Below are 25825 nucleotides of genomic sequence, written 5' to 3' on the forward strand. Positions count from 1 at the left end.
TCTCCATATCTCTTCAATATTGTCCTTGAAGTTCTAGCTAGAGCAATAAGACAACAAAAGGAGATCAAGGGAATACAAATCGGAAAGGAAGAAGTCAAACTCTCACTATTTGCAGACGATATGATAGTCTACATTAGTGAACGGAAAAATTCTACCAGGCAACTCCTACAGCTGATAAACACCTTCAGCAAAGTAGCAGGATACAAGATTCACTCAAAAAAATTCATAGCCATACTATACACTGATGACACATTGGTGGATAAAGAATCAGAGAAACATCACCCTTTACAATTGCCACAAACAACATAAAATACCTTGTGGTAACACTAACAAAAAATGTGAAAGACCTGTACTGTAAGAATTTTGAGTCTCTAAAGAAAGAAATTAAATAAGGTACCAGAAAATGGAAAGACCTCCCATTGGATAGGTAGGATCAACATAGTAAAAATGACAATTTTGCCAAAAGCAATCTACAGATTCAATGCAATCCCCATCAAAATCCCAACACAATTCTTCACAGACCTTGAAAGAACAATTCTCAATTTTATATGGAGAAACAAAAGACCCAGGATAGCCAAAACATCCCTATACAATAAAGGAATTTCTGGAGGCATCAGCATCCCTGACTTCAATCTCTATTACAGAGCTATAGTCCTGAAAACAGCTTGGTATTGGCACAAAAATAGACTGGTAGACCAATGAATAGAATTGAAAACACTGATATTACACCACACACCTATGAACACCTGATTTTTGACAAATAATCCAAATTTATACGATAGAACAAAGAGAACATCTTCAACAAATGGTGCTGGCATAACTGGTTGCAGACATGTAGAAGACTGCAGTTAGACCCAACCCTATTGCCTTGCACAAAACTTAAGTCAAAATGGATCAAAGATCTCAACATAAATCCAGCTACACTGAACCTGTTAGAAGACAAAGTGGGAAATATCCTTGAATTAATTGGTACAGGAGACTGCTTCGTGAACATTACACCAGTAGCACAGACACTGAGGTCAACAACTGATAAATGGAACCTTCTGAAACGGAGAAGCTTCTGTAAGGCAAAGGACACAGTCAGCAAGACAAAACTGCAGCCCATAGACTGGGAAAAGTTATTCACCAACCTCACATCTGACAGAGGGCTGATCTCCAAAATATACAAAGAACTCAAGAAGCTAGTCTCCAAAGCACCAAACAATCCAATTTAAAAAGTGGGGTACAGAACTAAATAGACAATTCTCAATAGAGGAATCTAAAATGGCTGAAAGACACATAAGAAAGTGTTCAACATCCTTAGCCATCAGGGAAATGCAAATCAAAACAACTCTGAGATACCATCTTACTCCTGTAAGAATGGCCAAAATCAAAAACACCAATGACAGTTCATGTTGGAGATGATGTGGAGAAAGGGGAACGCTTCTCCACTGCTGGTGGGAGTGCCAACTTGTACAGCCACTTTGGAAATCAGTATGGCTACTCCTCAAGAAAATGGGAATCAGTCTACCACAAGATCCAGCAATTCCACTCTTAGACATATACCCAAAAGAAGCACATACATACAACAAGGACATCTTTTCAACCATGTTCATAGCAGCACCCTTTGTAATAGCCAGAGACTGGAAACAGCCTAGATGTCCCTCAATCGAAGAATGGGTAGAGAAAATGTGGTACATTTACACAATGGAGAAAAAAAACAATGGAATCTTGAAATTTACAGGAAAATGGATGGATCAAGAAGAAACCATTCTGAGCGAGGTAACCCAATCTCAAAAAGACAAACATGATATGTACTCACTCATAAGCAGATTTTAGACATAGAGTAAGGATTACCAGCCTACAATCCACACTGCCAAAGAAGCTAATAAACATGGAGGTCCCTAAGAGAGACATACATGGTCCCCTGGAGAAGGGGAGAGGTTCAAGATCTGCTGAGCAAATTGGGAGCACAGGAAGAGGGGGGAGGGAGCTAGGAGAATGAGAAGGGGATAAAAAGAGGGATGCCGAGACATGAGGGAGCAGAAAATATGAGTCAGGGGAAGAATATACGATAACAAGAATGGAGATGTCATAATAGACGGAGACATTTTTGGTTTACAGAGAAATCAGGCACTAGGGAAATGTCTGGAGATCTACAAAGATGGTACCAGCTAACAATCTAAGCAACAGAGGAGAGGCTACCTTAAATGCCCTCCTCTGATTATGAGATTGAAGACTGACTTATATGCCTTCATCCAGCAACTGGTGGAAGTAGAAGCAGACACCTGTAGGGAGCCGTCCCTGCATTCTCCATTACAATGATGGTGCCTGCAGGCACTGAATGTAAATCATTTCGCAGGCGCTGGGTAATTTCCATTTCTTTGATCTCTGCCTATCCCGTGGCTCATTTGGCCTGAGGAGCTGAAGCCATTCATAGGGTAACACGTCCCAGGCGACTGCTGCCAGCCTTTATTAAGGAACGGGATTCTTGGCTCGGGGTCTCCGCTCTGGTAAGCTTATGCTCTCCCCTCTCAAGATGCATTAAAGCTTTCCTGCAGAAGGATCCGAGTGTCCTGTGTGTTTCTTGCCGGCGAGAACATAGCGTGCGGGACAGACACCCATAACTAATCACTGATCTGAACTGGAACCCAGATGCAGAGAAGGACCAGTGATGAGCACGCTGGTGAAACACACAGAAACAGCTGACCTGAACATCAGGGAAATCTTGCTCCCCAGTCTGATAGCTGGAATACCAGCATGGGACTGATCCAGACCCAAGGAACATGGGTTTCTGTGAGGAAACCTCAGAAATCTATGGGACCTCCTGTAGAAGCCCAGTATTTATCCCTAGCATAGGTGTGGACTTTGGGAGCCCATTCCATATATAGCAATACTCCCTGAGCCAAGACACATGGGGGTGGGCCTAGGCCCTATCCCAAAGGATACGAAAGACTCTGATGACCCCCTATGGAAGGCCTCACTATCCAGGGGAGCAGAAAAGATATGTGACAGATAAGGTTTTAGTTGGGGGGTCGGGTAGGGGAGGACGGGTGGGAGAAGGGAAATGGGATTGTCACTTAAAACAATCCTGTTTCTAATTCAAATAAAAAAAGTTGGAAAAAAAGAAAAAAGAGAAGATATAGATATAAGTTAAAATGTAGACTATTGTATCTACTTCTAAAAAGTATAGGTATGATGAGATACGAGGGAGGTTATTGAATCCACATTTAAAAACAACTAATAGTTTTAAATATTTTATATTGGATCAGACTTCTGTATATTGTATACAATACTGTATATTGATACAAATTTAAGTTTAAGTTGTTAGGATATAGTATATTTACATTTCTAATATCATTAAAGGTTTTGTACCTATACAGTTCTTTTATCAATGTAATGAAAATTTCTCGTGCTTGACAGTTATTATTGTCAACTGTGTAAGCTAACAAGGAAATATAGGTAAGTAATTAGTAAATCAGGAACTCATTTATTGTCCCACAGCAAACATCTTTTAAAGCAAAAGAATGCAGAGCAGGAAAACAACCGGCCAATGGTTTCAAAGGTCAGGCTATATCATGAGCCTAGGAATCCTATGCTTTACCTAGTGAACATGAGCTGTCCATGCAGTGACCTCATCTGGTTTGATCTTGGCTACCAACCACAATTATTTTGTGAACATCTCAGGACTCACTCTCCTGACTTCCCCTTGGTGCCTTCTTTAACTGGCTCATGTTCCCTTCATATTTTCTTTGAATTTGCCAAATGCAAATGAACTAAACATTGTTGACTAACTTATTGCCTGTATATATTGTAAATACTTATTGTACATATAGTACATGGTTTTTCTTATGTTAGTTGTGGACTTTTTCTTTTTATATTAGACCAAGAAAGGACATTGCAGTGATATATTATTTGCAATTTACTGAAGCTTGCTTGAGATTCCAGAAAGCAAAGTCATCAACAAGCCACAGAAGCCAGGCACACACCTTTAATACTATCAGCCAGAAGCTAGGAGATGGTGGTACACAACTTTAATCCTAGGATCCAGTATGAAGTGGTAAACAAATCTCTCAGAATTCAAGGCTGCCCAGGTATACATGAGACTGAATCAGTCTAGAGAAGTAGGAGATCAAACTAATTTAATCCCAGCAACCAGAAGCTAGGAGGTGGTGGTACACAACCTTAAATTTAGGACTCAGGATTAAGAGGTAGATAGATCTCTCTGAGTTCAAGGCCACCATAAGATTGAAACCATCTAAAAGAAAAACAGACCACATACATTTAATCCCAATGCTAGAGGGATATAAAAGATAGAAGCAGGGTCTTCAGTATTTAGTATCAGTCATCCATTCTCCATCTACACTGAACATATGAACACTCAGTCTCCTGCCATGCTGAGGAGAGTTCATGAGTCAGCCCTTTCAGCCTGAGGTAGAGGGAAGGATTAGTGGCCAGTGCTTAGCTTTTCTGAGCTTCAGCTCTAAGCTTGAACCCAAATATCTGTCTCTGGGTTTTTTACTTTTTCATGTTACACATGTGTGCCTACATTCAAGACTCAAGAACTAACATACACACACAAACAAACACAAACACACCTCCACTCACATAATACACACACACACACACACACACACACACACACACACACACACACACCACACCACACAAACACACACACACACACAACAACAACAACAACACAATGCATTTGTTGTATTACACCAGTAAGATAGGCTTAGCTGTAGGAAACAGTTTAAACCATACTCTTTATTATCAGAATATTTAATTAACTCAACATGACCCTGCAGTGATTTTCACCATGGGGTCAAAGGATTACCTTTCCAGATTGTCTAGCAAAAACACTTTTATGACTGATGCTGACAATACAGACTGTGATTGGTTGAAAGCATAAGCCTCCAAGGAGCAAAAGTCAAGGTTGTGATTAATCTAAGCAAAGGGTGACTGTTCAGAAACCAATGGCCATGAGCACAACTTAAGTTACTCAGGAATATTGCTGTGCCTCATCAAGTCTGCTGGATGCCCCCTCCTGTGCTGCCTCCCTGGCTATTGCAACATCAGTCCTCAAAAGAGGCTTCCCCATAATGGCTTTTTCTTGCATTCTCTAAGCTAATCAGGCTGAGCTGGTAATACCAGGGGAGAATCAGCAGGGATAGCTGAGAGCAGGGGTGACAGCACAGGCCACAGAATGGCAGAGGCAGAATGGCAGAGACAGGGACAGCTGAGTGTGGTGAGGCCATGCTGTGTCCACAGCAAGGCAGCTGATGATTGACAGCTGTTGATTGGCAGCAGCTGATCAGTTTGTGAGCCTCCAGAGCAGGAGGGAGAAGGCGGGAAGGAGAAAAAGGACAAGGGGTGCAGAGCTGATGCTGAAGAAGGAGAAAGAGCTGTAAGGAGCAAGTGAAGAGAAACAGCAGGCCCTTGTTGCCAAAGAGATTCAGAGAGCTCCCAAGTCTTCACAGACAAGGGTCTCAGACGTGGGGTCGGGAGCTGTAACACAGGCTTCTGCTAAGCACTAAGAGGACAAGAGTCCTGGGAACTGAACCCTTGAGGGCTGAAGCTCAAGAGCATTGAGGTCTGCACTAGGACTGAACACTTGAGGGCCCAGTGGCTGCTGATTGTCCACATTGGCTGTGGCTCACTTCTACAAACAGAAATGGAAGAACTTTCCATTCGAGTGGAAGAAGCAAACCTCAGGCAGCTGGTCTCTGACATCTCCACACACAATGCACACTACACGGAATTACAAGAAAGCTTGCTTGAGGACTTTCCATGGACGTGTCTCTGATATTTCTTTACCACAAACTACATCAGAATCTGGGGAAGACAAATCTGTAAATTGACAAAGAAATTACATTAGAATAACAATTTAAGATAAGTAAAATATTCTCATATGGAAAGCTATTCATACTCCAATAATTCAGAGGCAGCTTCAATAAAATAATACCCATAGCAGCTTGAATTAAGATAAAAAAGCACAATGGTGGAGGGAGTAAATGAGTCTTCAGTGGTTAGCAGAGACATGAAAGACAGTAAAGACAAGAGAGAGGAGAACGACATTAGAAATGGTGACTATGAAGTTGATCCTGCCAGCCAAGTTAAAGCAGCAAAAGGGGTACTTATTGAAAGAATTAAGAGACGCTGTGAGTATAAAGTTGATATCCCTGAAGGACAGACAGCAGGGAAAGAAGATGAGCTTTAAACAGCAACTTTCTGGAAATGTCAAATAAGTCTGAGAAATCCATGGCACCCCCCACAGCCTGGTGAAATTCCTCATTTTCTGTATGTGGTGTGATTGAGTTAAGACCAGTGGAACCGTCAGAAATGATTTACTCTGTCTCAGCCACCTCAATGGCTAGAAATAAATGTCTTGTGTGGGTTCCCTCTGGAAAGACAGTGAGTAAGCCATGTTCTTCTGTCTGTACAGGTCTCGGACACCTGTATTAATGAAGTCATCACACCTCTAAGCAACTTACTAATCACTGCAACAAAATTTGCATCCCACCTTGATCCTTCTACAAACCCTGATTGCCTGATTAAAACTTCAGTGGTTGTGCAGAAGCAGGGATATTGCAGGTCCGGAGCCCAGTTACAATTCATCTTCAAAATGATAGCCACTCGCTGAATACCTCTTTGTCTGATTTGACATACCTACATCGGACAGGTAAAACATGTTTGGAAAGTGTTGACAGATTCTTAGCTTCTACCAACCAAAATGTAAAGAATACCACCAAATAGTATGTGAGACCTATAGCAGAGGTTTCCCCATGCTGCTGTAACCTGCCCATCTGATGTTTCCACCATATTTGAAATGTGTCTTGATTTATGGCACTCTTTGTTCTATTAGTATAAAAACTTTGGATCATGGCATTTGGGGAAACTTAATCTGTGTTACTGGGCCATGGCATTCATGATTGGCTCTAAAATAAACTATCTCTCATCCCTTTTATGGGAGACCTGTTTTTCATACTGACAAATGGGTAGTTAAAACAATCTTAGGAGAGTGAACAGCATCCTATACAATGACAGACACTATACATTTCCCACCAGGATTACAGATAGTTCTTGATAATAAAGTTTAAGTAGAATACAACCAATAAAGACAAAACACATCTGAAATTATTGCCTTAAAAAAGGGATATAAAATAGGAAAACATAAAAGTGGCTAGGCTGTTATGTGACAGGCAGAAAGATGGAGGGAAGGAAAAGAAGAAAGAAGGGAGGGAAGGGGGGAGACAGGGGCTGGAAGGGAGAGACATGAAGGTAGGAGGGGATTCAAAAGACAACCACACACATTAAAGTTTTTTTAATGTGAATTTTGCCTGCAGGTATGTCTGTATACCGCTTGGTGTCTGGTGCCCATAGAGACCAGAAGAGAGTGTCAGAGCCCCCTGGAACTAGGGTTACAGATGGTTGAGAGCTACTATATATGTCCTGGAATGCAAACCCATGTCCTATGGAAGAGAAGCCTGTACTGAGAATCACTGATCCATCTCTCCAATATTTGTTTATGAAATTTTATTCAACCATCTGCTATGGATCACTTGGGCTCCTTCTACATTTGGGATTTTGTGAGCAATGGTGTGGGACTACAATAAAAAAGATTAGACATTATCTTACTGGACTCTGGTATTTGGTGGGCACTTTTTGATGCCACTTTACATAGTGCAAGGGGATGAAAAGGCAGAGGCATGAATGTTCTGTCCCACATATCAGGGCTCAGTAAAAAGTAAAAGGGTCCTAAGTTGTTTCAACCCTTATATAATACACTGAACCATATGTGAGTCATGACTAAATCACTTCACAAAAGAAAAATGGTGCCACCACTGTGAATTATATGGTGAGTCCTCAAATAAGGGAATAGGGTAAGAAGGGAGGGAGAGAGAAAGGGAAACAAAGAAAGAAAGAAAATTGATTGGCATGGTACCTACAAACCTACTTCTAGACATACGACCCTAAGTATTGAAAGTGGGGCCTCTGTTCTGTCCCCTCCAAAATTAATCTTGAAATTAGGTGCCATGTTGTAGTAATTAGAGTTGAGGAGATCTCTATGAAGCAATCTACTACTGATGGTTTGCCAAATGGACATGAAGATAAATGCTTTCTAAGTACTTATTTATCTATGTAGAAGAGTCACCTGTCAGCCTTAGTCAGACAAGTATCTTCAGAAAATAGATGTTTGTCAAAGTGGTGAGTCAAGATGGTCCAAATATTGAGAATAAGTCAGTGTTGAGTGTAGAGACTCAAAGCCATCATCAATGTCACCAGCACCCTGCGAACTCAGACTTCCATGTCTCTTTGGGTGTACAGCTCTCATCCCCAAGTCTGAAACCTTTGTCATGAAGACTAGATAGTCTTACAACAAAGACCCACTTATTCTCTTCATTTGTTCCTTATAGCCCTTTATCCTTCTACAACCTCAGATCAGCACCCAGTCCTCTTTCTCCTTCTCCCTCCTACCCTGGCTGCTAGCAAACTGATCAGTTGCTATTCCACAGCTGTCAACCATCAGCTGCTTTGCTGTGTTCATTGCTGGCTGCCTACAATCAGTTTCCCTGTCTCTGGTGTTCTCTGGCCTGGGCCATCACCTTTGCTCTCAGCTGTCCCTGCTGCTACTTCCCTAGTGTAATCAGCTCAGCCTGAACTGCTTAGTGTACACAATAAAAGGCCACTTAGGAGAGGGCTTTGGACAGGCCTGAGAAGGAACAATGACTGTTTCCTTCAGCAGACTTGGTGAGACAGAGCAACCTTACATGGTCACAGAGCCGTGTGTGAGTCAGTGTGGAGAGCTCAGCCTCATACAAGACATCTAATGTCACCTACTCGTGAGTCAAGAGAATACTGACAAATATGGGCAGAGGGACTGACTGTAAGAGCTGAAGGGCAGGGAGGACTGATGTTGGATGCTGTCTTCTGGTCATGGTGTGGTCTCTCTCCCCCATCTTTGGGATTACAATTACTCTTTCTTGCAAAGAGATTTTAAACATTTAGTGTCACCAGGAGCAAGAACATCTGACTCCAGAAGTTTATTATTTTAATCTATGGATACTTTCCTCTCTGCCTTCCTGTCAGGGTCTTATCTGACTTTACGTTTTTTTTTTTTTTTTTTTTTTTTTTTAGGGATGAAAGGATTTATTTTGACTTCAGGGTCTCAAGGGGTAGAGTCCATCATGGTAAGGAAGCAGAGAAATCATACTTTGTCTGCTCACAGGAAATAGAGAGAGGACTGGAAATGGTTCCATATGCTTTCCAAACAGCACCACAAACTGGGGACCAGGTATTCAAATACAGGAGCCTATAGGGGACATTTTTCATTCAAACCACCACACACTTCACCAACTGAACTCTCTTCCTGCTCCCACTTTTGTAAGTTATAGTCTACAAAAATGTATTCCAAGCTGGGATTTATTTATTGTGTTTTGGTCCTTGGAAGATTTTAGTATGAATTAGTTTGTAAAGGTCCTTGAATGGTGGCTAGACAGAATAATTAGGAAACTTGTTTTAGGAGTGCTAGAATTTTTCTGGAAGAATATTAACAGAGACAAAGACTGTTTTGAAAGGGAAACCATCTTGTTTGTATTTCCATGAGCCAGGCACATCCATTTCTTTAAATGTTTTCCTTAACTGTCATTCTTCCTTTTCACCTACAAACCAGCCATAATTGTCTTCATCGTTCTTCATATTTGAGAGGCCATATTTGATGAAATTACTGAAATTTTCATAATCCATGTGATGATATTTCCAGAAGAGATAGTTCAGTTCAATTAGCCTTGTGTTGTGGCACTTTCCTACCTACCAGGTCTAGTTCTGGTTAGGCAAGGACTTCTGTGACAGTGAGAAAAGACATTTAAATTTTGCCAGGTGTTGGTAGCTCAGGCCTTTAATCCCAGCAGTCAGGAGGCAGAAGCAGGCAGGTCTCTGTGAGTTTGAAGCCAGCCTGGTCTATGTAACCAGTGCCAGGATAGGCTCCAAAGCTACACAGAGAAACCCTGTCTCGAAAAATAAAAATCAACTCCAGAGTGTGGTAGTGCAGGCCTGCAAGCCCAGCAGAGACAGTTCAAAGGTGGAGTCAGGAAGAGCAGGCATTAAAGGTTGCACTCAGCTAGTTTGTGGGTTTGAGGCTAACCTTGACTAGATGAGACTCAGTCTCAAAACCACAATAATAAACAAAAAGACAAATGGAATAACACTAGGGATTTGGCTTATCTCTGAAAGCATTGAGGTGGTTTGGTAAAGTTATAAATTAAAAGGTTTTCATTCCACTTGCCTTCTGGGCTAACCCCAGTCCTCACCATACATTTCCCCAGGAAGTTGCATAGTTTGGCTAGCTGAACATCACTTTCATGTGAAACCAGACTCAGAAATTCTGATCATCTGAGGAAAACAAGCTTTATCTGTGCAGCAGTTTGCCCTGTCTACACATTTTCCGAGCGGCTCCCTCCCAGACACAGGACGAAACTCCACAAAAAAGCCACACCTTCCCAGCAGCTGAAATCAAGCTCTAGTGATATTATGCTTTCAAAAATTGCAATGGGGCTAAAAGCTCAAATGTGAATTTTCTGATTTCTTGCTAAGCAGGAAGCTTTTATGGGGCTCAGTTTAAATTGAGAGGCAGAGTTTAGACTCTTTTATTACTTAAGAGACTGAGAAATTAGCAAGTCTGAAGAAGCAAATCTTTTCTGATTACTGAACTATTACAAATGCCCCTGGCCAAAGATAACCTCTCTCCAGAGGGAAATATTCATTGGAAACTTCTGCTTACTGATGGAAGCAGTGCAGATACCCACAGCTAAACACTAATCTGAACTCCTGGAACCCAGTTGCAGAGAGGGAGGAGTGATAAGCAATGGGGTTAAGACTAGGCTGGTGAAACCCACAGAAACAGCTGACCTGAACCAGGAGGAGCTCAGGGACCCCAGACTAATGGCTGAGAGACCAGAATGGAACTGATCCAGACCCCCTGAATGTGGGTGTCAGTGAGGAGGCCTCGGTAATCTATGGGACCTTGGGTAGTAGACCAGTATTTATCCCTGGTACACAAATGTACTTTGGGAGCCCATTCCACATGGAGGGATGTTCTCTCAGTCTGGACACATGGGAGAGGGCCTATGCCCTGCCTGGGATGATATGACAGACTCTGGAGATCCCCTATGGAGGGACTCACCCTCCCTGGGGCACAGAGGAGAGATGGGATGGGGGTGTGGGGGGAGGGAAGGGAGAGGGAGCTGGGATTGATATGTGAAGCAAGCTTGTTACCAATTTAAAAAGAATAATAGAGATAGGAGGAGATGAATAACTGCTCAAAAGCACAGAAAATATATTCAACAGAATCATAGAAGGAAACTTTCCCAACCTAAAGAGGGAAATTCATATGAAGATACAAGAAGCTTACAGAACACCATGACAAAACCAGGTTTAGACAATACCTAACCACAAATCCAGCCCTGCAAAGAGCATTAGAAGGAAAACTCCAACCCAAGGAGGTTAGATGTACCCAAGAAAGCAAATCAATAAATATCCCACACCAGCAAATCTTAAAGAAAGGACTCATAAAAACACACCACCACCACCAAAATATAACATGACTCAACAATCACTGGTCATTGATATTCCTTAATATCAACAGACTCAACTCGCCTATAAAAACACACAGGCTAACAAAACGTATATGCAAACAGGATCCATCCTTCTGCTGGTACAAGTAACACACCTCAACTCCAAAGACAGATATTTCCTCAGAGAAAAGGGATGGGAAAAAGAATTTCCAATCAAAAAGACCTAAAAAGCAAGCTGGTGTAGCTATCCCTATATGTAACAAAATAGATTTCAAACTAACAGTAATCAAAAGAGATGATGAAGAACATTTAATATACATCACAGGAAAAATTCAGCAAGAAGTCTCAATCCTGAATATATATATATATATATATATATATATAATACAAGAGCACCAACATTCATAAGAGAAACATCACCAAAGCTTAAACCTCACACACTAATATTGGGAGACTTTAACATTCTACTTGCACCAGTGGACAGGTCAGCCAGACAAAAAATTAACAAAAAACTAAGGAATCTAACAGATGTTATGACTCAAATGGGCTTAATAGACATCTATAGGACATTCCACCCAAACACAAAAGAATAAACCTTCTTCTCATCACCCCATGGAACCTTCTCTAAAATTGACCAAATAGTCAGTTACAAAGCAAATCTCAGAAGATACATAAAAATTGGAACAACCCTCTATATTATCAGATCACCAAGGCTTAAAGTTAGAATTCAACAACAACACAAACTCTAGAAAGTCAACAAATTCATGGAAACTGAATAATGCCCAACCTAACCACCCCTTGGTCAAGGAAAAAATGAAGAAAGAAATAAAAAAACTAGTGAAGAGTGCAAAGTGCAGAATGCAGAAATGAGCTGCTTCGGCCCCTGCCTTGGTCCCAACTTCCACCTGCCCACTCTAGGAACTCCGGCCCTGGGGTGTGCATGCAGATTGAATCGGCCCCTGAGGACCAAGCAACCCAGAGTTGATGATATCTCTACCCTAGTTCCCCTCTCACACACCTGATGAGTGAGTGCCTAAAACCCGGCTGCACCCACCTTGAGACCCATCAGAGTATTGGAGCCAATTGCACACCCCTGGAGAAAACCTTGGGCCCATACACACGAGGAAAGGAAAAGACACCACCTACACCCACTGGAAGCAAAGATGGAAAGACGACAATATAAGAACACATCCAACAACAGGAAAACCAACATAACACCACCAGAATCTAGGGACTCTATACCAGCAAGACATGAACATCCCAACACAGATGAAGCAGAAGAGAGTAACATTAAAAACAACTTCATGCAGATGATAGAGACCCTAACAGAGGAAATCAGACAATCCTCCAGAGAAATGGAAGAAAAGACGAACCAAAAGATGCAAGAAAACAAGGAAAGCCAAGAAAATACAATTAAACAGCTGAAGGAAACAGTTCAGGACCTGAAAACTGAAATAGAGACAATAAAGAAAACACAAACTGAGGGAATGCTGGAAGTGGAAAAGCTGAGTAAACAATCAGGAACCACAGATGCGAACATAACCAATAGAATACAAGAGATGGAAGACAGAATCTCAGACGCTGAAGATAAACTCAAGGAAATAAATTCATCAAGCAAAGAAAATCTTAAGTCCAAAAAATCCTTAAGAGAAAATATCCAGGAAATATGGGACACCATGAAAAGACCAAACCTAAGGATAACAGGTATAGAAGAAGGCAAAGAAACCCAACTCAAAGGTGCAGAAAACCTATTCAACAAAATAATAGATGAAAACTTTCCCAACCTAAAGAAAGACATGCCAATGAAAGTATAAGAAGCCTACAGAGCACCAGATAGAGTGGACCACAAAATAAAGTCCCCTCATCACATAATAATTAAAACACCAAGTGTACAGAATAAAGAAAGAATATTAAGAGCAACAAAGGAAAAAGGCCAAGTAACATATAAAGGCAAACCTATCAGAATTACACCAGACTTCTCAATGGAATCTCTGAAATCCAGAGGATGTGGATAGATATTCTACCAACTCTAAGAGACCACAGATGCCAGCCCAGACTACTATACCCAGCAAAGCTTTCAATCACTATAAGTGGAGAAAACAAGATATTCCATGACAAAACCATACTTAAACAATATGTAACTACTAATCCAGCCTACAGAAAGTACTGGAAGGAAAAATCCAACCTAAGGAAATTAACTACAATCACAAAAACATAGGTAATAGATAATCCCATTTTACCAAAACCCAAAAGAAAAAGCAGGGTAAATCCACATACAATATCACTACCAACAACAAATCAGAAACTAGCAAGAATAAGCACTCAATGGTCCTTAATTTTCCTCAATATTAATGGTCTTAAATCGCCTATAAAAAGACACAGGCTAACAGAGTGGATATGAAGACAGAATCCATCCTTCTGGTGCATACAAGAAACACACCTCGACTTCAAAGACAGACATTACCTCAGAGTAAAGGGTTGGGATAAGATACTCCAATCAAATGGACACAAGAAATGAGTGAGATGAGGTAGATATCCTTGTATCTAACAAATTAGACTTCAAACTAAAATCAATCAAAAGGGATGAAGAAGGCCATTCATTTCATATTCATCACAGGGAAAACCCATCAGGATGAAATCTCAATTCTAAACATCTATGCCCCAAATACAAAGGCACAACATTCGTAAAAGAAACATTATTAAAACTCAAATCACAAATAATGCCTCACACAGTTATAGTAGGAGACATCAACATCCCACTCTCACCACTGGACAGGACCACCAGACAGAAACTTAACAAAGAGATAAAGGAACTAACAGAAGTTATGACCCAATTGAGATTAGCATTCATCTATAGAACTTTCCATCCAAACACACACACAAAAAAATACCTTCTTTTCAGCATCACATGGGACCTTCTCTAAAATCGACCACATACAGAGTTAAACAAAAAATTCTCACCAGAAGAACCTCAAATGGCAGAACGACATTTAAGGAAGTGCTCAACACCCTTAATCATCAGGGAAATGCAAATCTAAATGACATCTTATGCCTATCAGAATGGCTAAGGTCAAAAGTAATGAGTCTGGGGAACACTCCTCCACTGCTGGTGGGTGTGTAAACTTGTACAGCCATTTGAAAATCAGTATGAAACTTTTTAAGAAAATTGGGATTCAATCTACCTCAAGACTCAGGGATACCACTCTTGGGCATTTACCCAAAGGAAGCTCAATCATACCACATGCTCATAGCAGCATTATTCATAATATCCAGTACATGGAAACAACATACATGCCCCTCAACCAAAGAATGGATAAGGACACTGTGGTACATTTACACAATAGAGCAGTAAAAATGATGACCTCATGACATTTGTAGGGAAGTGGATGGCATTAGAAAAAAATCCCAATTGAGGTAACACAGACTCAGAAAGATAAACATAAGTGGAATTAGATATAAAGCAAAGGATAACCAAAGTCTACAGCTCCAGAGAAGCTAGGTAACAGTGAGGACCCTAAGAGGAACACATGGATCACTCTTGGAATGAGAAATTAGATGATATCTACAGGGTAAACGGGGAGCAGGGAGGTGGTAAGGGGGAAGGGAGGGGATGAGAACAGGAGGGAATGAGATGGACTAGGTGGGGAGGGCTGCAGTGGAAGAGCAATGAAAAGCTATATTAATGGAGAGAGCAACTATGGGCTTAGGGTAACTCCCAAAATCCACAAGGAGAAAACCAACTAAGACTCCTAACAATAGTAGAGAAGATGTGAACTGGCCTACCCCTATAACCAGACTGATGAATACCCCAACTATCATAGAGCCCTCATCCAGTAATTAATAGAAACAGATGAAGAAATTCTCAACCAAGAACCAGACTGAGCTCTGGAAACCCAGGCGAAGAAAGGGAAGGGGAACATGTGAGCAAGGGAGGTCAAGATCATAAAGGAGAAATCTACAGACAGCTGAACCAAGCTCATGGAAACTCATGGACTCTAGACCTATAACTGTGGAAACTCCACGGGAGTGAACTAGGCCCTTTTTTTCTGTGGGAGACAGTTGCAAACCTTGGACTATCAGAGGGACCCCTGGCAGTGGGACCAGATACAAACCTGATTCATGAGCTAGCTTGTTGGAGCACATTCCTTAGGGTGAGATGCCATGCTTAGACTAGGCAGTAAGACCATAATATAATCCTGGTATATGAGCTAGCTTTTTGGATCCCATTCTCTATGGTGGGATGTCTTTTTTTTCATAATTTATGTTTCAATTTAAATTAGAAACAAGCTTCTTTTACATGTCAATCTCAGTTGCCTCTCCTCCTCCCCTGCCTCCCCACCGACCCCCTATCCCAACCCTTTTCTGCTCCCTGGGAAGGATGAGGGCTTCCATGGGGGAATCTTCAAGGTCTGTCATATCAGGGTCTAGGCCCTCTCCAGTGTGTCTAGGCTGAGAGAGTATCCCCCTATTTGGAGAGGGCTCCCAAAGTTCATTTGTGTGCTAGGGGTAAATACTGATCCACTACCAGAGGCCCCATAGATTAATCAGAACTCCAAACTGACTTCCTCCTTCAGGGCATCTGGAACAGTCCTATGCTGGTTTCCCAGCCATCAGTCTGGGGTCCATGAGCTCCCCTTTGTTCAGGTCAGCTGTTTCTGTGGGTTTCACCCCTTTTCTCATCACTCCTCCCTCTCTGCAACTGGAATCCAGAGTTCAGCTCAGTGTTTAGCTGTGGGTGTCGGTTTCTACTTCCATCAGTTACTGAATGAAGGCACTAGGGTGGCATACAAGGTAGTCATCAATCTCATTATAGGGTAAAAGCATTTAAGGTAGCCTCTCAACTATTGCTTAGATTGTTAATTGTGGTCAACCTTGTAGGTCTCTGGACCTTTCCCTAGTGTCAGAATTCTCTTTAAACCAATAATGGCTCCCTCTATGATGGTATCCCCTTTCTTGCTCTCCTCCATTCCTCTCCTGACTAGATCTTCCTGCTCCCTCATGTCCTCTTCTCCCCTCCCTTCTCCCCTTCTCTTTCTTCTAACTCCCTCTCCCCTTCCCTATGATCCCCATTAGCTTAAGAGATCTTGTCCTTTTCCCCTGCCATCTTAAGTCTTAATGATGGGAGAGGGGACTGGCCCTGCCCTAACCTATTGTACCAAACTGTGTTGAGTCCTCTTGGGGGAGCCCTTATCTGTGAGGAGAGTGGACTGGGTGTAGGTTAGTGCGAGGTGAGGGAATATGGGAAGTGGGGAAGGGTTGGGAGGAGGGGTGGGAGGGAGAACTGTGGTTGTAATGTAAAATGAAATAAAAAATTTAAAAACGGAAAAACAAAACTGGTGTACAGAGAAAGGTGGAAAGGATGTGACTCTTAGAGTATTCTGTACTTGTAGTGTCCTGTGGACATGGACTGGTCCAGACCATGGCCACAGCCTACTCCTTAATTATATAATTCTATTTGCTGAGAGGTGACATATTCAGGACTGATAAGGAGTGGTTAATGAGTCACCCAGATGGGCTGTGAGCTTGTAAAGTGCTTATTAGGAACAGCATTCAGAACACAAGGGATTTTGTCCCTGTCCTCCTGAACTCTGTTGAGTCTCTTCCTCTTAGCCCAGAAATGAGTGCTGTAAAGATTGAAGAGGCTTCCATGGGCTTGCTAACACCTGATCTCATTACTACAGACAGCCTGCAAGATGTAGAAATAGGTATGTATGTTAATCAAATTTGATTCAAAATAAAAGACAGAGATAAGACTCACCTGGGACCCACAGAGGAGCTGAAAAACCAGCCTGTTAGTCTGTCACAGAGCGTCTCTGCAGAAGTGGAGATTGGAGGAGGCTCTGTTATATTAGCTACTCTGCCAGAGTACATAATATTCAAGTATTTTTAGGCAAGATAAATGAATAATGAATTAATTACAAAAGCCTGGAATAAGATTCTTGTTTTTTTTTTGTAGGTTGGTATGGGACACATTTGTTTAATTTACTTTGGTGTGTATGGCCAAACTTAGGGACCTTTGGGAAAAGCAGGCTGAGGATCATTTAACCAGCATAAGATATGGGCAGGTGCAAGCATGGTGTCCAGGGTTCCTTTTTCAATCATTTTCTCCAGTGCTGAATAACATTGATTTCCTTTGGTACAAGCTTAGAGATATTTGAGCTGAAAATGGAATTTATTTTGCCAATTGAAATATTTTCCTGCAACATCGTAAACACTTTCATTATTTTTAGAGCCATTTTAATACTCATAGAATTTTATGTGTAGATATATCCATGTTTTCTGAATACCAAGACTTTTATCTCTATGAAGCCTGATTGTTTTTATTATTCTTGCCCTATTGTCCTGGCTAGCACCTCCAGAGTCACACTAGAATATTGAATAGACACCCTTACCCATTTCTTGGTCACTGTTACCTTTTCTTGCAGGATCTTGAAGTAGATGTTCTGATATTTATATATTCAGGTAAAAAGCTCCAAGGAAAATGTCTGAGAATCATCTTCACTGAGTCTCCTGTTAAGCTTTACTGCTGTTATGGCGTGATCATGGTCCTCTCTGCAGCTGTAATTTCACTTTCTGTTGCTTTGTCATCATCAGGTGAGTGACTTGTTCTACAAATTGTGCAGCATTTTCTACACCTGTATGTTGTCAGCAAACGCTTCATTACCACTGTGAGTCAGGCACTGTGTGAAGGGCTGGAGAGAAAACAGACTGGAAATTCCTGTTCTCTGGGAACTTAGGGTCTAGCAGGAAGAATGCTTGAAGGACAGCACAGGCTGTGGTGTGCACAGGAGGCCAGTCTCAGCATCCCTGGGAAGATGGCATTCAGCAACATCTAAATGGAGATGCAGGAGACATATGTCCACCTGGAAGAACAATTCAACACAGAGAAAAAGGAGAGAAAAACTTGGAAGAGACTGTCAAGGAGATTGCTACAGCTAAGGGAAGTGAGAACACTGAAGACTAATAAGGTAGAGGAAGGTATAGAAGCCCCACCCATGACCCATGGTTTCAGTTAGCATCTTCAACCATGGTCTGACAATATTCAATAGAAAGTTCCAGCAGATGTGATTTCTAAGGTTTTAGATGTAGACTGTTCTGAATACTGTGTTAAAATATTGTACAACTTGGCTGCATACCTGAAGGAAATTTGTCCATTAAAATGATAGATAGATAGATAGATAGATAGATAGATAGATATAGATATAGATATAGATAGATATAAATATAGATATGGATATAGATATATTGGTTTTCTTAGACGGGGTCTCTGTATGTTGTGCTGGCTGTCTTGAAATTCACTATATAGCCGGATGTTTGTGGTGCACACCTTTAATCCCAGCACTTGGGAGGCAGAGGCAGGCGGATCTCTGTGAGTTCAAGGCCAGCCTGGTCTACAGAGAGAGTGCCAGGATAGGCTCCAAAGCTACACAGAGAAACCCTGTATTGAAAAACCAAAAAAAAAAAAAGAAAGAAAGAAAGAAAGAAAGAAAGAAAGAAAAAATGAAAGAAAAGAAACTCACTATATGGACCAACTGGCCTTGAACTTGAGAATCTAACTGTTTCTTCCTCCCAATTGCTGGCATTAAAGGTGTGCACTACTATAGTGGGAAATTATTAATATGGAGCCAAGTAGAAATATAAGGGTATTTAATAGGGAAAAGCCTTACTTACAGAGCAACCTAGCCAGCCGGCACGGCAGCAGTCTGTCCAGCAAGTACAAAAGTAAAACCGAAAGAGAAACACTGTCCCCTAAAAGTCTCACTCTACGTCACCCTGACCACGCCCTCGAAAGCGTGGTCAGGCACACCCGTAGCCAGCCCCTAAGTAGGCGTGGCTACAGCTCCCCCTACACATTACCACCACCCAACATTTTATAAAATCAACTTTAGTCATGCCAAGGAATAATACACACATGTCTAAACAGGACAAGCATCTACAACAAGTCTTAGTCAGCGTAACCTAAACTATTATATACTCCGAAGATTCAGATAAAAAGAAGGGACAGTCACTGATACTGCCCATTGCATTTGTCTCTTTCATTGAAGCCTCATGGTAGTGGATACATGAACTGGAACAACCACAAGAAATTCTCATCCACTAAAAATGACTGGGGAGTCTTTTGGGGTATTTAATATTTCTAATCAAATCATTTGTTTCTAGGACTCAGTAGAGCATTGAAACAGCAGCAGTTTCCTTCTGACCTGCTGAAGGAAGAAAAAGGTGAAGGGATGAAAGAAAATGTCTCTTATTCTTCTAAGCTGTGCTCTGAACCCTTGCTGCATTCAGAACTTCTCACCCACATATTTATGCACGCGTGCACACACACACACACACAGACACACACACACACACAGACATACACACACACATGCACACACACACATGTGCACACACACACACCACTTTATTGTAATAGAGTCATAAGTGAACACATCACACAGCTCCATTAGCATAGCCACTCCAACATTTGTCAAGTCCCAAACTCTATGAATCTCCTGGAACTTCCAACCAGTTAAAATAGACTTTTCTGAAGCCAGGGAGATTTGGTTATGGCTTTAGACCTTCACTGTCAATCACATTTTTATTCACTTATCTGCCACAGAAAAGAAAGAAAATATGGAGAGTTAAAACTAGGAAAGCAATGTTATTTATAACTTTTATTTGCAACTTGTGGGCCCTTGGAAGCACCCTTCCTTCCTATCACCTTACATCTCTCCTTGTTCTCATTCCTATGTGTTACACCAGGCCCATGCTCACAGTGGTTTACACTGTACACCGTAGGCTGGGATTGCTTGTGAGAGAGTACATAAGTCTCTTTCTTTCTGAGTTTGTGTGACCTCACTCAATATAATACTTTCCAAGGCCACACACTTTCCTGCAAATTTTGTTTTTCATTTACAGCTGAAAAACATTCTGTTTTGTACATGTAGCACACTTTCACTATCTGTTCATCAGTAGATGGACATCTAGGTCAGGACCATTTCCTAACTATTGTAAATAAGGAAACAATAACCATGGATGTACAAGTATCTCTGTGGTAGGATGTGGAATTCTCTTCTTACATACTCAAGAGTAACAGACTGGGTCACATGGCAAGTTTATTTTTACATTTTCTGAGGAACGTCCATACTGGCTGTATCAGTTTACCACCAGTAACTAAGTGTGCCTATGTCTGCACATGCTTCTAAACAAGGTGTCTTTAGACTCACAGAGATCTGGCTGCCTCTGCCTCCCAAGTACTAGCATTAAAATCAAGCCTGAACACTACCCAGCATTGTTTGTCAGATATCTTAATGACAGTTAATCTGACTGACTCTAATAAGAACCAGCATGTGATTGTATACATTTCATGTGTGTGTGATAGAGTATTGGGAGCCCGTGATTATAATTCTCACATTTAAGAGCTATTTTGAACCTGCCATGCTTTGCAGGCTGGAATTTCTCTATAATTAAACCTAGACAAGTGAGGAGTTTACTTTCTCTAGTCAAAATAAAAGGCAGACGTGAAGGAGGATTATGGGAAAGGAATCTACAGGATTCCAGGACACAGGCACATTTATTTGTAAGGAGCTGATGGCCTAGAAATCATTTGCTCAAAGGGTACAGTGTCTTTTGTCCTAGCACTCAGGAGCCACAGCCAGCAAGATTACTACAAGATCCAGAAAAGTCCTGGCCACAGTGTGAGATCTGTTTCATGGGGACATAGAGAGATTCTGTTACAAAACACAAAGAAGAGAAACAAACCACTTCATTAGAGCTCACTGGAAGGCCCTGGATTGGGGACCACCATGCTAGGAGGCTTCTCCTAGAGATCAGTTATGAAAGTGTAGTCCAAGTACATCCCACCATTGAGATTTAGATGCTAGCCAAAGGGACCAGACATGGAAATGTTCTTATTATATATCATAACCACTGCTTACATTTTAGAAAGACTGGTCACTGACAACTATGCCACCTGCCCAAGAGACTGGATTGGATTAGGAAGTAAATGTTTTTATTTTTCTGAAGACATGAGAAACTGGGCATTCAGCCAGACCGCCTGTTTGGAACTAGAGGCCCATCTAGCTGTATTTGAGAGCCTAGAGGAGCTGGTAAGAAATGGTCAGGATTGGTTTGTTGTTTGTTTTATTGAATGTGTATTGCCATGAGATGGAGACCTTAAAGCTGAAGCGTGAGGAAGAGCCCACTCCAGGCAGATGGGGTGTGTGGGGCATATGGGGAGCACATTAATACACACCATTTGCTAATGTTACTGCTTCTGGGTGGAGACATGAGACATTCCAGAGTCATGCTCTCATGTAGTGTTCATAGTAAAACATGAAAGGGGAAACATACAATCTACTATGTTACCTGGTGGTCATGTACTTCTTCCTCTGAGAATTTACATGTTGTATACAAAACCTGGTATCTGTTAAAAAAAAAAAAAACTCCAAGGACAATCTTAATCAGCTGCAGTGGGATGCTGGTCATCAGTGTACTTAGGTTTATGCATGTAAAATGCATCCACTGAGAACTGAGGGTTATCATGGAACCAAAATCAACGACCCTCAGCTGTAGGTTGGACACACTCAATGGTCATCTGAAGCTGAGAGACACATTTTTTTTCTGCTTTTTTACGGCAGAATTTCCTGAGGAGATACAAGGGGGCTTCTGACCATTGGATCGGCCTTCACAGAGAGTCATCAGAACACACTTGGATGTGGACAGACAACACTGAATATAACAACTTGTATGTTTTCAGAATGCTTTCTTTCTACTGTGCTCATCTCTCTCTCTCTCTCTCTCTCTCTCTCTCTCTCTCTCTCTCTCCCTCTCTCTCTCTCTCTCTCTCTCTCTCTCTCTCTCTCTCTCTCTGTGTGTGTGTGTGTGTGTGTGTGTGTATAAGAGATTAATGGCTGTGTCATTTGAAACCACTATACTGTGAAGGAAGCAACCTAAACCTTCCAAGTGGAGTTGGAGCTCAGAGGCAGGTTGTGTACTTATATGCAGAGGCAATTCCCAGCAAACTCCACATCCTTAAAATTTTAAATCCTTTGGATGTTCTCCCACTTATTGGTTATCATTTCCAAAGTGTTTACTTAGTGTGCTTTCACTTGAATCTCTAGCATGATGATGGCATCTGGGGTAGATGTGGTCTGCTCCATCACCAATTGAAAACACTTATCAGATGTAGACAGAGCCTAGGATGGGCAGTGATGGCTCCGAAACCCCTGGAAGCCACTGCAGAACTCCCAGTGTAGGAATTGCCCATTCGCTGTGTGCATAGCTGCACCTGTCACAGAAGCAAAGACTCCTGGGGCATTGGGAACCTCCTCTAAGTCTCATCAAGGAACACTGACACAACTCTTTGTAACATGAAAAATAAAAGACCCAGAGACAGATATTGAGGTTCAAATTTCAAGCTGATGATCAGAGAAGCAAAGCAGAGGCCACTAGATTCTTACTTCTATCTCAGACTGAATGGGCTGACCCTGTCTCCAAGAGCTCTCAGTTTGTAACTCTCCTCAGCGTGGCTGGAGAATGAATGCCTATCTTTAGTGTGACTGGAGAATAAATGTCTATATTTTCAGTGTGACTGGAGAATGAATGCCTTCTGCTGACTACTGCAGACCCTGCTTCTATCTTTTATAACCCTCTAGTTCTGGAATTAAAGGGATGGGCAGCCTTGAACTCAGAAAAATCTGTTTACCTCTTAATCCTGAGTAGTAGGATTAAAGGTGTGTAGTACCACCTCCTAGCTTCTGGCTGCTGAGATTAAAAGTGTGTGCCTGGCTTCTATGGCTTGTGGTTGCCTTTGCATTCTGAATCCTCAGGTAAGATTTAATAAATCATAAATAGTATATCACTATAGCTCTTGGAAATGAGAAGAGCCATTTAGAATGGAGCCATTCACTGGAACCATAAACACAGACCCAGTCATGTGATCCTTAAAGATCTTTCAGAATTTTACTAAGAATTGGGATTTTTCCCACCTTTATACATGTGTAAAATGCTTCAGGATAGGATTAAAAATCACCCTCTGTGAAGTCTCACATGGCAGCAGGCCATTTGAACATGGCAGCAAGGACCAGTCAAAAGCATTGTACACACTTTACAGGGTCAACACTGACAAATTCTAAAGATGTGTTTCTCAAATTGAAATCTGAGCATGTAAAAGGTGGTAGGTGCAAAACTAGTTCAGGTGTTTGAATATAATGTTGGTCTATACAGAAGTTTTTCATTTGTTTCTTGGTTTGCTTCAGGGTTCCCATCCGAGGAAAAGGAGAATGTGGCTACCTGAGTGACATGGGGATCAGCAGTGCAAGGGAGCATGCACCCAGGAAGTGGATTTGTAGCAAGTTCAACAAACATGTTTCACAGGTCCAAAGATTTTAAATCGAGTATAGGGATTGTACCAAAGCATTGGTGACAAACAGATACTCTGTGACCTGTTATCTACAGTTGCTGCTCCAATCTGATCTGCTAAAATTATCATCAAAATCCATCAATAATATGTGTTGACACAGAAGTAGAAAACTCACTTAGAGCATCACAGATGCAGGAACTTGGGAGAACACAGATGATTGTAAATTAAATAGGTGTTTGGGTATGAGCTAGTACTCATATATAAACCTAAAGTACAGTCATATTCATATTAGTAAGATCCACCTTTATGACCCTACCTGAATTTTTTTCCATTGGTCCTTGCTTTAAAGTCATGGAAACTAAAAATGTAGGGTGACAGAAATCATGGGAATGATTCGATAATCGTAAGTGATCTGCTGTCTGCAAATTCTTCGCAAATATTGCCATCACTCTGTTGGCAAAATTCAATGACTAATGTAAAGGGCAATATAGACAGGATTAAAACCAATGCTGAACACTCTGACTCAATACCATTGTCAAAAAATGTTTACACTTTACTTTTTAAAACTTAAATGGACTAAGGATATGTGATAAGCAAATGTCATTTTATTTTCCTAATTTAACTTTTTTGACAGTTTCATATATAAGTATGCCATTTGAATTTTATTCTTTATTAGGCTCTTTTCAGATCAGGAGACAGTTAATTACTGAACCTTTTTCAAAGCAACCATTTAAAAGTGTCTGACTTTAGGAGCAAAACATTTAAAACTTTTTGATCATATGCTACACTGTACTGATGAGTCCCAAAAAGGATGAAATAACAGGTCACAGGTATCTCTTCTGTTAACTCTGTCTTCCTACTTGATTGGCATTTGAATTGAACCTTCTCACTGATGCTGGGCAAACACTGTACTACTGATGTTTATTACCAACGCTTTCTGTAAATTTAGTTTTGTGGAAAGGCTGTTTTATAATCCTAATCTGGAGACAGCTGAAATAGAGCTATGCATTACTACAGAAGATGTACATTTATTCTTTATTAAAGTATTTGTTCATGGCCAGTAATGTGTCTCTGTAGGTAAAGGCACCCGCCACTAAGTCTTATAACCTGAGTTTAACACCAGGTTGGAAACTGAAAACTATCCACACTAACTTGTCCTGTGACCTTCAAACTTGTGCTATGTGTATAAGACTGCTTATTTTGAGTTTGTATTTTTTCTTTCGTTCTTTCAATTGTTTGGTTCTTTGTTTGTTTGTTTTTCAAGACAGGATTCCTCTGTGTAGCCTTGGATGCCCTGAACCTTCTTTATAAACCATTTGGTTTTGAACTCAGATCTGCTTGCCTCTGCCGCCTAAGTGCTGGGTTTATAGGCATGTGACCCTACCAGTCAGCCTAGACTGTGTTTTAATTTCTTAGATAAATACAAGCATATTCCATTCAGGAAAATACTTTTCTCAGTGAAGCTCCTTCTTCATTTAGCCCTTTTTGATTTGCAATCCATTTTATTCCCAGTAAACAAGTAAGATAGTCCTATATGTAATTCACTTTTGTATTCTCAGAAAACAGCATACTCTGTCAAACACAGAAGTGTTCAAGTCATGTATGTAAAGAAGGTATGTCCTCATGACAGTTACTGTGGAATTCCATGTTAGGTTACATATATTATTAGTTGCAGCTAGGCCCCAGCACACATGAGAAGAAACAACAGCTCTGTACCATGCCCTGTGTCTGGGGATGGCAGGATTTAACCAAGCATCTCCAGTGACTCCACCAGATGGTTGGACCCACTATAGTGACTGAGTACAGGCTGGTGAGATGGAAAAGGGAGAGGAACAGAATGGTTCATGAACTGGGAAAATAGGCAGATCTGAAGAGGTGAGGACAGTAAGGAACAGGCTGATATGAATGGCCTGCTAGCCACCCC

General features: G+C 41.2%; 1 protein-coding gene across 1 annotated transcript; it reads left to right on the top strand.

Moving 5' to 3' along the window:
• The first annotated feature begins 17172 nt into the window (after positions 1-17172).
• LOC100769442 (C-type lectin domain family 2 member H-like) lies at positions 17173-23930 on the top strand. The gene is made up of 7 exons (XM_027429966.1): positions 17173-17260; positions 18018-18149; positions 20158-20178; positions 20885-20895; positions 21503-21646; positions 22178-22284; positions 23798-23930. The coding sequence occupies exons 1-7, from the start codon at positions 17173-17175 to the stop codon at positions 23928-23930; spliced, it is 636 nt and encodes a 211-aa protein (XP_027285767.1).
• Positions 23931-25825: the final 1895 nt, after the last annotated feature.

This window comes from Cricetulus griseus, chromosome 8, assembly GCF_003668045.3.
Source record: "Cricetulus griseus strain 17A/GY chromosome 8, alternate assembly CriGri-PICRH-1.0, whole genome shotgun sequence".
NCBI classification, from domain to species: Eukaryota; Metazoa; Chordata; class Mammalia; order Rodentia; family Cricetidae; genus Cricetulus; species Cricetulus griseus.

What these genes read in the sequence shown, in the direction of transcription:
- LOC100769442 (XM_027429966.1), top strand. Translation starts at nt 17,173, where the DNA reads ATGAGTGCTGTAAAGATTGAAGAGGCTTCCATGGGCTTGCTAACACCT. An exon ending in TGTTGCTTTGTCATCATCAG is followed by an intron (nt 18,150 to 20,157) that starts GTGAGTGACTTG and finishes TATCTGCCACAG; the next exon opens with AAAAGAAAGAAAATATGGAG. An exon ending in AACACTGAATATAACAACTT is followed by an intron (nt 22,285 to 23,797) that starts GTATGTTTTCAG and finishes GGTTTGCTTCAG; the next exon opens with GGTTCCCATCCGAGGAAAAG.